General features: G+C 36.8%; 1 protein-coding gene across 1 annotated transcript; it reads left to right on the top strand.

The window, feature by feature from the left end:
• The first annotated feature begins 3,751 nt into the window (after positions 1–3,751).
• LOC118802881 lies at positions 3,752–8,494 on the top strand. Its single transcript, XM_036563300.1, has 3 exons — positions 3,752–4,296; positions 7,388–7,471; positions 7,564–8,494. The coding sequence occupies exons 1-3, from the start codon at positions 3,752–3,754 to the stop codon at positions 8,492–8,494; spliced, it is 1,560 nt and encodes a 519-aa protein (XP_036419193.1).
• The last annotated feature ends 4,711 nt before the right edge of the window (positions 8,495–13,205 follow it).

Here is a 13,205-nt window from a genome sequence, read left to right on the forward strand (position 1 = left end):
CAGCGGTCTAATTACTGCTAGATTAAGAGTTTTTGGGATGTATCCAAGGCTAAGAGAGGAGTTTATTATTGACAGAGTAGGCTTGTTTGTTTCTGGCAAAATTTCCTTGAGTAAACCTGTAGGAATCGGATCTAACATATAAGTAGAAGATTTTGCGGAAGAAACAACAGTGCCCTGCATGTACCCCTCCACCATGAATAGATTAAAATATTATATTTAAGCAAAATACATTCTCGAAACTATTGTAAAACAATGTCTAAGGCATCAGGCTGTCCGGCACCAGGATACTGTTTCATGTAATAACATTTTATGAAGGGAACTTTCAGATGACCCATAAAATTTCTCTAGAATGGAGCATTTCACTCCCACCACTCTCAACGACTTTCTTTACATTGCAATGACTTAATTATACACACATTTTGAAAAATTGATGGAATTCCCTTTTAAAATACTGCTAATGTATTGCTGACTGTATTTACCAAAAATCCTGGGAGCTTACCTTGTGGGCAGTGGGTGATTTTTTTTTTTTCTTTTGTTTTGTTTTGTTAGGGTGAAACAAGTTAAACCCCATTTAATTAACTGTTGTATTTTTTTCCAGCATTGCTATGTTCTTCAGTCTGTTCAGAGGAACTCAAAAAGATACCAGAACCAGGCAAGTAGTTAATTGTAATACACTGAAGCCCAGACTCTGTGTATGGCTGTATTCTAGCCTTCATTGGAATAGTTTAACTTACACACCTGATACACATCACAGATTATTGAAATGTGACATCAACATCAGCAAGTAATCCAACTGGTCCCACTTTATATTAAGTGTCTCTAATAACTGTGTAGTTACATGTGAACAACATATGCAACAACAATGTAACTACTGATGATTTAGTCACTGTTACAGATGTTACAGAAGTTCACCTTATGTAATCACACATACATGTAAAGTGTATCTTAATAGTTGTAACAGATTGTTCTCATGTAATTACACAAGGCTAATAACAAATGTAATTACATTCATAATCACAGTGGAACAGCATTTTTTTTTAAACCATTCTGTAATGTGACAATACAGCAGACGTCCCTTTATCTTAAAATGTAACTTATGACATTAATTAAATGTGTTGAATTACCCACAAAGCAGTGTCTACATTACTACTCCATTATTACACAGTACCTACATACAACTACACAGAAACTGTCCACTTATTTTAAAGTGTAACTTTAACACTGCACAACAGGGAAGTTCCTGTGTAGTTATGTAGGTACAGTGTAATTACAGAATGGTATTAATTAATATGATGTGATTAGGTCACCTTGTTACAACAGAGTTATTCCACAGAAATTATCTAAAACATAAATGTAATATTATGTAAAACATACTTCCTTTAACTGCTGGAAAAGACTTCTGATCTGTACCATATGAAAAAGATATATTTGTGTAATTACATGAGGCAAAACTGAAGTTGATACACATGTGTTATTACATAGGCTGTACTTCTGTAATCCATCTGTAACATTGACTAAATCATAAGTAGTTAGTGTTGTTACATATGTTATTCATGTGTAACTACACAGTTATGAGACACAATATAAAGTGGCACCATCCAACTCGAAAATGACAAAAATCCTGCTATCCTGATGTGTTTGGTCTGTTTTGATCTTCCCTAACATCACATACTGTGTGTGCTTTGGTCCAGCACTCCCTCCTGATGTCTCTGTAGCGTGTAGTGATCAGAGCAGTGTGATTCTCAGGGCATTTAGAAAAACTAAGAGATCCTCTGTCTACACCTTATTTAGTTTGACTGGAGTTAAAACTGCTGAGGATCAATGGAGAGACTGAAGCCTATGCAAAGCACTTGGTGGTGGTTGTTATGTAGGGGAAGTCATTCTTGCTTTTATTGACATCCTCTGATATTGATATCAGAGGTGTGGACTCAAGTCATATGACTGGGATTCAAGTACAACTCAAGTCATGAATCTGCTGACTTGAGACTCGACTCGGCAAAATCAAGAAAGACTTGCAACTCGACACTGACTTGAACACCAGTGACTCAGACTTTGACTTGGACTTCAGCCATATGACTTGGAGAGACTCAAAACCAAAAGTGAAAGAAACGTGGAGAGACGTCTGACTGCAGATGGAATACTACACAGCAGGCTAGTCTTCATGTAAATGGATTAGTTTCCTGCCATAAATCTAATATACAGCAACACCCTCAAATATTTGTCAATAAGCTTACGCTTGGCGTATTTTATTTCGGTCCAGTGAAGCATTAGAGCTAAATTTTCCCCCATAAGCTAGAAACAAGAGAAGCATCAATAAGCCCTCACTCAGCCCTTAAACTCAATTCTTATTGGAGAAAATACCAGCTGAAATGAGCATTTTCCTCATGGTAGCAAAACAGAAGGAACACAGCTCTCTCTGTTTGACCACTTTTAACAGTGTCTGCAGTTAAATCAAGCCCAGCATTCACCGTGAGGCTTCAATTGACTTTTTATTCACAAGCTTCTTGTTCAAATTTGCTGTTCCAGGAAGTAACTGCTGCCAACCATTTAAGGTGGAATGGGAATATTCAAATAAGAAACAGGCAAAAAAAGTCAATTTCAGCTTCATACATTTACCGTCATTTTGCTTTGTCTTTTCTGTGAACTTTGTTCAGCTCGGTCGTTTTGGTTTCTGTTGTCATCTAAATTGAATTAAAACTAGCAGCTGTTTCTAGTTTGCTGAGCTAGTTTTCATTTTAGTCCTACGCCCAGTTTTTGTTCAGTTTTTACATGTAACATATAACTTTACTTGTAAATCATCATTCACATAATTTTAATGCATAAATTGTACATTTATTTGTAAAATCCATCCAATTGAAATATACTATTAAAAGCTAAAATTACCTGTGACATCACTATGAAAGCCCAGCCAATAGAAATGGGTCATTAGACAGTTTAGTGTCTTAGTAACTTGTGCTAAGGCTGTATGCAGCAATTAAAGGGTTTTCAAATTGTATGGCATCAATTTTGCAATTTTTGATTGAAGACATCAAGAATACTGACAAGTACAAGCATGCTGCTAGATATACTTGTCAAACAAAGAAACTGCTGGTGTTCTCAGAACAACAGACTGAGTCCAGACCTCAACATCACTGAAGGTGTTTGTGATTATTTGAATGATGAGAAGCAGAAAATGCAAAACCAACTTTTAAAACTAAACTTTGGACTTTGGAGGTGTGGAAAAACATCCAAGCATATTTCTTTGAAATGCCAAAAGTGAGTCTCCTGAAAAGAATGGAAGCTGTAAAAAAGGACACATTAAATGTTGATATATTATATATATATATATATATATATATATATATATATATATATATATATATATATATATATATATATATATATATTAGTTGTTGTTTGCTGACAGTGAAAAATGTATAACTTAATTGCTGTTTGAAAAGAAGATTTCATAAATTACTAAGTGTATTTTAAAACATTATATTTTGTCTAAAATGTATAAAAAATAAAGGGAAAGTAAGAAGTTAATGTGTTCTATATAGTAAAGGCTCCTTTCTGGTAGCTTAAATCAAATGTTAACTTTTGTCCATGGGCCACACTTTGGGCAGACACACATTCTGTCCATTCGAACAGCCGAGGCAAAACCTTGAGGAATTACTGTGTGGAAGTTACATACTAAAATGGATTTAAGCTTTGACATTGAAGTTCCAATCTAAGTTGCCTTCACTAAATGAAACAATATTTAAGGGCTTATATGGCTATTTCAAAATTGCCCTTATTGACCACTTTTTTTCTTAGACAACAACAGGAACAACTGGAGAAGTACATCTCTGAGACACTCACCTATATCAACACAGTGAAGGATTTCTGTGATACTCAACCAAAATGGACCCTTCAGAGGGAGTCAGAGATAAAAAGGATGAAAGAGATCAAAAGCAGAGCAAAGGAATTCTTCAGCAGTTTCAAAGGGCATAAGCCGGAGAAGAAGCTGAAGGAAGTTCTGAAGAACACTCTGGAGGGGCTGGAGAAACTTAGTCACTTCCTGGATGCAGTGGAGAAGCTAGCAGTCACCTCGCCGGCTGTGTTCAACACCTCAGACATAAGCTTCATGCCGAAGGGGATGAGCCCTCAGTCAGTACAGTCATATATTCTCACTGCCAGAAGTGTCTCTCCGCTTCTCATCAATTTCAAGAGGGATGATGAAGCTTTCTTCCTGCCTAAACTTCACAACCTGGACGTTCTGGATTTCCAGCTGCACAAATACATCTGCATCACTGAAAGCATCTGTAGTGAAATTAAGTAAGTGATTGACTCACACACAGTCATTACATTGTAGCTGTTTTAAAATTCAGAATTTAACTCTAAAAAAGTGTAATAACTAGTAAACTACATACTAAATTATCAATGTTTGAATTTAGTTAAATATTAAAAATTGTTGATGATGCATAAATCAATACAGTTACAGGAAATAAAGTGGAACAGCAGCCAATTTTGTTGGTACAACCCAAACAAAAACTTTGTACAGTATCATGTTTGCCATCTTCAGATTTCTCCTACTTTTGCATGTTTATTACATTAAATGGTTTGAGATCCTCGTACAAAATGTAGCATAAGACAAGAACATGAAAAACACATGATTATTTCATTTCTTGAAGAAAAAAGTTTTGTAGATTCTATCACTCGTGTGAACAATTAATTGTCTTTTAAACTTCAAAACTGGTTGTGTAACTACAACCAAACACTTTATATAACTGGAAATTAGTCCCATCACTGTGGAGGAATTGTTTACCCATTTTTACCCACCACTGCTTTACTTTGAGCTGCCCATTTAAGGTCATTCCACGGCATCTCAAAGTGAGTGATTATCTGCTCATGAACCTTCATTTTATTTTTTCATTTTTTATTTTAACACTCAGAAGTGGCCTTTTGCTTGAGCTCTTGTGCCTCAAATTGTTGTCTTGCTGCATAACCCACTTGCACTTGAACTTTAGATCAAGGACTGTTGACCTGACATTCCTGCAAGATTTTCTGGTGGAGAGCAGAATTAATAGTTCAGTCATTTTATGACAATTCATTCAGACCAGAGGTCTGCTCTCCTGCGGGACCCATAATTTTCAGTGTTGTTGTGGAAAAAAGCAACCTGTAAGCGGGAGCTGGCCAAAGCACGCGTGAAGAGAAATCCCGCAGATTAATGAATAGCCTAAATAAAGTAGAATCATCACTAAATCATACATAAACAATATAGAAGGAAAACAGTACAACAATTAAAATGAATGAAGCCATTCTAAAGAGTTGTGAAGCAGGTCGATCATGTGAACAACACTCAAATTCTTCCTCCCAGAGAAAACCAGCTCAAAACATTAAGAACAAATGGACATTAACACCACCCAGTAAACAAAGAGCTAACAGTGATGGTGACAACAACAGTATCAGAACAGTCTTCAGAGCAGTATAGTTAAGAGCTTGTCAGCGTTTACCAATAAACATAGCAGCATAACCACTGCCAGCCAAACAAGTGAACTGAGAGGCTGCTGCGCAAAATCCTGCCTCTCCTGGTCCGCTCGGGCTCTCTGATTGGTCAAAAGGAGGCAGTGAGTCACTTCGGTCCACCTATCAGGTGAAAGATAGGTAAAACTGAGCGGAAAAGAAAGAGAGAGAAAAAAGGCACAGCGCTCACACGTAACACTGTGGTTTAATTCCTGCTTTGTGTTTACTGGGAATAAACAGCATTTAGCGAAGTTACTTCACAGTGAGTCTGATGACCACGACTGCCATGTTATTTCAGCAGAGAATAATGTATTTGTGAATGGACCATGTCAAATATTGGATTTCAGTTCGCCTTGACACTGCGCAAGCGGGAGAAAACGTTTCATTGTGGGTGGGTGGGAGTGGGATGAAATCTTGCAGGAGCAGACAAGTGCGGTACTGAAAAAACAATCCTACACAGGCTTCTAATTCAGACCATTAAGCAGCAAAGCATCCACACAACACCACACTATCACCACCATGTTTCACTATTGGTATGAGTTTCCTTATTTTGGATTGCTCTGTTAGCTTTACACCAAATATTCAGGACCCCTGTCTTCCAAAAAGTTCCACTTTCAACTCATTAGTCCACACACCATTATTCCTTGAGGGTCATCAAAATGTTGTTTGGCAAATGTGAGATGAGCCTTTATGTTCCTCTTGGTTAGCAATGGTTTCTTTCTAATGATGGAATCATCAATTCTGATCCCTTCTGGAATTATTCTAATTTTTCTCCATTTGGAGATAACACCTTTCACTGTGACTCACAGGAGTCCTTGAGAAATAGCTTTGTGTCCCATTGCAGACTGACTTAGTTCCATAACTTTTGCATAAGTTCTGGAATTTCTTTTGACTGCAGCACAGTGTACTGCTTGTTGAGACCTTGTAGCCTACTTCACATTGCTGGACCAGTTCTATTTAAGTGATATTTAGATTCCAATGGGGATGAAAGTGATCAAGTCTTGGTGTGTCTAATCGAATTAATTCCCACTATCAACTGAATTTGGTTAATTGGTTCAATGAATAACTAAGGGGGCAAATACCTTTTCACACAGGGCCAGTTGGTGTTGGATAACTTTCTTTCCTTCAATAAATCATTTAAAACTGTTTGAGAACAGTATTTTGTGCTTTATGTTGTTTTCTTTCCCTCTTTTTTTAAATTTTATTTGAAGATCTGAAACAAATGTGACAAATTTGCAAAAATAAAAAAAATCTGGAGGGGGGTAATATTTTTTCATGGCACTGGAAAGGTATGAAATGAAGTGGAATCTTGCATCAACTGCCACATGATTCTTACAAAATGTATGATTTATAGATGTACATTTTGATTTTCAGTCAAAGATCAGTGTGTTTCACTGAAAAAGAAGAATGCCAGAACCTTTTACCAAAAGAATTACTGTAAAAGTGATACTTTTACAAGCTTCAAAAAACACATGGAACGTCTTTTAGAAGCTTCAGATGTCTGTACTTAATCTAGAATGGCCAAAAAAAAAAAATGTTCATATGAATTACCAGTAGCTTGACATAATACTAGAATCCCATAGGGGCCCTAACAGAAATTAGCATTATTGTAGAGGCTTTGAGGTGTATAGCCCAAACTGAAGGCCTTGCTTTAATAGTCACATTTAACACCATTAGATCAACTGGTTTCATGGGAATAAATTCCAGAAATATGGTTATCCAGATCAAATAAAATTAGCCACAGAACAGCCATTAAGTAAAGATCATGCTAGATTTGGTCACATATTTTGGCCAGAAGAGGAATTAATTTCCATTTTACCCAAATCATCAGTACAAAAGTAACGTTCTTTAAAAAAAAAATAACTTATATTGTATTTCTGATTTATTTCATGTGGTATAACAGGAATCCTTCACTGAAGCTCAGTTTGAATATGAAGGGGTCATCACAAAATGTGATTGATCACTTGAGCCAACTGAGCAAAATCAGGTAAGATCATTTTTACATTTAAAGGATCTTTGAAGTGTTGGTTAGTTTTGCTTTATATAACAATAATTCAGAATTTAACCCCTTTCTTTCAGAATGGATGAGTCATTCAGGATGACATTCGTATTTAATGGGAAAGCTCAGCGCTTCATTGACACATACAGGGAACGTCGCTCCAGGATGATCCAGTTCCTGTCAGATCTAGAGAGGCCTGCAGACCTGCTGGATAAAATGAAGAAGAGGTCCAGCATCTCCACTGTGGCGGGCAGTTTAGTGAGTGCTGTAGGAGGTGTCTTGTCCATCATAGGCGTGATTTACTCCCCCATCACTGCAGGAGTATCTCTGGCCCTCACACTCACCGGGACTGGGATGGGGGTCACCAGCGGGGTCATGAGCTTAGTCACAGGCGTCACTGAATTTGTAGTCAACAAACGTGAAGTGGGAAAAGCCAACAAAATCTTTGAGAATTTTATGGAGGATGTGCAGAGGGTTCTTGATTGTCTAGAGCAGGCAGCTAGCAGTAAGCGTCCTGTACCCCATGTGGATGAGGGTAATATGAACGTTGTTGCAAAGAAAATTATGAAAACTATTAAAAATATAGTCAGAAGTGCTGATGTCATCACTGATGTAGTTACAGCTATGAAGACTCTCAAGACTGAGAAAGTAGCAAGGACTGCAGTCAATATGGGTCTTCAGGAAGCTAATGGAGCTCGTAGCATCCCCAGCCTTGCTGCAGACCTGCCTGACATCGGGCAGCTGGCTAAGGGCACTCCTCTGGCAATGTCAAAAACAGCTAGAGTTAGGGTTATCGCAGCAAATGGTCTATTCATTGGTATGGATATTGCATTCATCATCATAGAAGGCTGGAGTCTGGCTAAAGGTAAGAAAAGTGAAGCATCTCAGCTCATTCGCTGCAGATCAGCTCTGTGGTGCTCAGAGATAGATGCATGGGATAAGATCTATGACTGTCTGTGTAAAGGAAAAGAAACATTCCAGACAAAACTGGAAATTCTACAACATATTTAACAGTAGAGTAGTCTGGTTAAAAATGCTAAAGTGGCTGACAGAGTTTGAAAAACAGAATGAGTAATTGGGCAAGAACAGCAGATCTGGATTGGCTGGACTACCAAATTTAAAAAGTTTAAAATGTAAAGCACACTAATAAAATACATAAGACTTGCAATCTGTTTAACAAAATTATTGAAAAAGGTGAAATGCAGTGTTTCCCTTTATAGATTGTTCTCTGGCAGTTTTGCCAAGGTAGATGGACACCCACCCAAATATATCAGTAATTTAAAACAAAATTCACAATTTTATTTACCCATTTCAAATTAACAACACTTTGATGCTGATCACTATGTGAACTCATCAAGGGAGGGGGTTAATAAGAGCAAGCGGGAGTGAAGGAGACAGCAGGAGAGAGAGCAGCAAGGGTCAATGGCACTTGTATAAAGTTAGCGAGCTACTGCACATACTTAGTAATGTTGAATTTGCTTTCTCTTCTCTACGCTACACTATAAAGGTGTTGTTTTAACTTTAAAAAGTTAGTGTTTAGGCTGCCTTAAAATTGTAACTAAATGTTGAATAGTAAGTTACAGTGTAGCTGCACAGGGGAGAAAATACATCATTCAAAAAAATAAATCATACTGTAAAGCAGTGGTCAGAGACCCTGGTCCTGGAGATCTACCTTCCCGTACACTCTAGTTCTAATCACAATCTGCCCCACCTGCTCTAGATGAGTCCATGGCTGCAGCCAAAACAGCATCTTATAATACTAAATAGTATGTAAAAAATAAATAGCACATTACTGGTAGCGTAGTTTAATGTAGTAGAATGCACTTTTGAACATAGCCCTTGTTTGGCTGTATCAGATGCATTAGTGTTAGGTGAGGGAACATTTGAGGTTTGGTGACCGCTGCTCTAAAGACATAAATGAAGCCTGGGAATGAAGTCTTAGTGTGATTAATATTTGTATGTAATTGATTTACATCATCTTAAATGAAAAACTGTGCATTTGTAAAGCCGAGAGCAATTAGTTAAAAAGTTATTATGATGAAATATTATTTTGATGTCTTTTTATGTGCCACCACAGCACAAAAGCACATTTCTAAATCTGTGGGAACACTGTAATGTAACAGAGTACATATATCTATGTTATATATTTCTTCACAAACCTTGCTAATATCAAATTTACTTACTTTTTTCTCTTATCATTATACTCATTATACCTTGAGTTGAGCATTTTGGAGAATAACTTATATTTACTTTTATAGCTCTCAATTAGCAGATAAAATGAGAATTCTGAAAACCAGTATAGAGTAACTATACTTAAACACTGTGCCTATACACTTAGACCTTTACCTGCAGACAGGCTAAGGTCACCCTGACTTAATTTTTAGGTCATGTATTTTATTTTACTCCTTGTACTTTGATTTGATTTGATCAGCATTTTGGAGGATGACTTTCCATCAACAGATCTTTAACTTACAGAAAAAAAAAAAGAATTTCTTTTGCATTGGGAATCTTAGCAGTATAATAGTATACAGTATAATAACAGTACAAGTAATACTTTGGATTTTGTCAAATATAAGTACTACTGAAATTGAATACTTGTCCTATATATCTTTTAATATTCACTGTGTTACTCATCTATTCTTTCTTGGTTACACTTATCTATTGATTTGCTGTGATCACTGTTACTACTTAAGTTTAGATTGTTTTAGTAATTGCATGTGACTTGTAGACTAGCATGTACCGTATATGATGACAGGAATGTGTTATGCATGTTAAAACCAGATTTCTACCTCCACCTGGTGTATTTATTATTTGTTTGTTTAAATCCTATTTGAATCCAACATGGCAGCTCATTGATCCAGGATTCCTCTCTCTGTCTGTGACCCAATGGCAGTCTCGGTCATAAATATCAGGTCACGCTGTGTCCAGAAGGTAATCAGTTGTACTGAAGAACAGTTGTCTGAATATTATCAGGCATATTAACAAATCTGTCCAGTTTATGCACTCAGGCTTAAATAAACACTTCAAGGTGATTGGGCAAAAGCTCTTGAATGATCTAAAGGAGACAAACTTAAAAAGGATTAATCAGAGCGTTTAGTCAGTTAAACCAGTCTGCTTTTTCGAGAGTGGCTGGAGTCGCTGTGAGGTCAAACAGTAGCAGACTGTTATCTGTGTAATGAGAACAGAGAGAGACGGCCGAATGCTGGAGAGAGCCATGTTTCAGTCTTTGATTTATTTTACATTCATGTATTCCTTACTTTTAAATATTCAATCAATGATGTTTTGCATGATCATTTTTTCAGCATCATAAAACTTGTGTTTGTCTGACGAATTCTTTGAATAAATCTGGCAAAGACACTGCTGACTCTGTTGTGACTTCATTATTGACTTACTTTAAACTCCTTACATTTTCATTTAGACCCTCAAAGCACTCGTTACAGGTATCAAAGGTCAGGAGTTCCCACATTTTCTTTTTTTCTCTCAAAACATTAATTCAAATCCATATCAATGTAAATAATGACATTCACAATTTTCTGAATTTGTCTTTGCGCAAGAAACATTTCTGCCTATTTAGTCACCACAGACACTGCTGAGCCACATGTGGAGCAGGAGTGCAGTGAGTGTTTACACACTTATATACACATGTATGATTGGAATCAGTCACAATCAGAATCAGGAGATTTTTCAGACATGCTATCAGCAATAAGGACATTTATTATTTAGATTTTGGTCAATCAGTGCAGATTTATGAGATAAATAAAGTGAAGCACTGGATTTGAAAAGCTGCTGCTACACTAGAACCACAATGTTGTAGCATCACTGTACATGACTGTTAAATATCCAGTCACCTCTTACTTTACATTTAGCTCTTTTTTTGATTCATGTTATTGAAGTAGGAAACTGACGTATTAATTAAGAATATAAAATGCCAGCTTAGCCTGTTGAAGAGCAAATAATGGTGTCTATATTGTAACATTAGCTAACGGAAAGTATTGGAAATACGCTAGTGTGTTTCCTGTGATCATTTAGACCACAAAAAAATAAGACTACACCAGCCTAGTTTCACTGGATTAATGTACTGCATGGCATTAGTCACGTAAGTGTCTATGATACAGGATATGAAATAGGACACATAACTGAATATATTTTGTTGTGTCAATCACTAATTTTACAATTATCACCTTGTTAAATTACATTTATAATTACATTTATTAGCTAGCTTGACTTCAGCATTACATCACTGTATATGATAACAGCAATAATAATAGCATGTACATTGTTCAGTAATTGAGTAAGTCTCAAAAAGTTACCATATTTAAAATGAACAATAATATGATTAATAATATTAGTACAATATTATGATAGCAGTGGTGGCCGAAGCACTCGTCTATGCACGTTACTATCATAGTAACACATCTGTTAGACTCAAAGATGATTTCTACTCACACATACACTCAGTGTCTACAGTTATTCACAGTCATGTGTAAAAAAAATAATGTAGAATGTAAAAATAAGAGCAAAAAAACTCCACTGTAGCTGCGAGGGTGCATTCTAATAGCTTTAGCATTCAACATGACTGCCTCAGAGCTAGCTGATGCTGACTTGAACTGTTTACAGAGTGATAATTCACACAAATGCCAAGTTACAGTTACTCAATCATTTATAGAGGTAAGCAAGGTGTATATTTTCTCTTGAGTGTAAAATTAGACCAGTAACAACTCATTATCAAGCTGCTAGCATACACGTTAATAGCGTTAACATTCAATCCCTGATAGCAAGAGGATACTGGACCCCTGTTGGCCTACTGATGGCAAAGCTGGTGGTCCACTGGCGTTTTGCTCAGTGTTCTCTGGGCGGCCCACCGGTGTTTAAGCAGAGAATTGGACAAAATTCCACTCATCATCGCTCATCATCGTATGTTTTGATGGTGGCAACAATTGTACTGCTCTGTAATCTCTAACTGTGGAACTTTGTATTTTAGACCAAAACAATCCCAAAAAAAGAAGAACAGAGCTGCACAATCTTCAGTTCCTATGCTGATAAATGCTAGATGTACTAAGAAGTTCCACTGCAGTACTGAATACTTACGTAGATATTCGGCCCGTATCTTTTGTATTGCTCCTTAAGTTGTTCTGGGGAAGGTACTTGTTCTTGTGTAATGATTTTATGCAAGTATCAACACTTTAGCACTGATTTAGGCTCCTCTCCCCACCTCTGAATCTGATCATGAACTGCTTCAGTAAGTGCAGCCTCAGACAGCAGCATTGATTTTGTGATATTTAATATTTTCCTTTGGTTTGGACTGTGCACTGCAAGGGCTGAAGTGGACTAAATTACACACATGGGTTTTTGTTTATTGATCAGACGTTTTGCAGAGATGGAAGCGCTCTGTTACTCTCATATTCACCACTATTAAAACCATAAAACAGAAAATGGAGACGCTTACCAAATTAAGTTGTGCTCCACAATCCATAATCAAAAGCATGTCATTTTATTGCTTATTTACAGCAGCCCGCAGTGCTGGAACGAGCGCTTTGCATCCCTGCAAAACATCTGATCAATAAACAGTCACGCGTGTGAGCGTCTGTAAAGGGTAGTGGCGCCTCTACATTAGGGGCCGGAGGGGCCTGGCCCCACCAGATGTCGCTGTGGAGCAGTGAAAGACATGATCAATAATTCAGTATAACAACTACTATATGTACATATTTTTGTAATTAAAATT

This window comes from Colossoma macropomum, unplaced genomic scaffold (genome assembly GCF_904425465.1).
Source record: "Colossoma macropomum unplaced genomic scaffold, Colossoma_macropomum, whole genome shotgun sequence".
Classification (NCBI taxonomy): domain Eukaryota; kingdom Metazoa; phylum Chordata; class Actinopteri; order Characiformes; family Serrasalmidae; genus Colossoma; species Colossoma macropomum.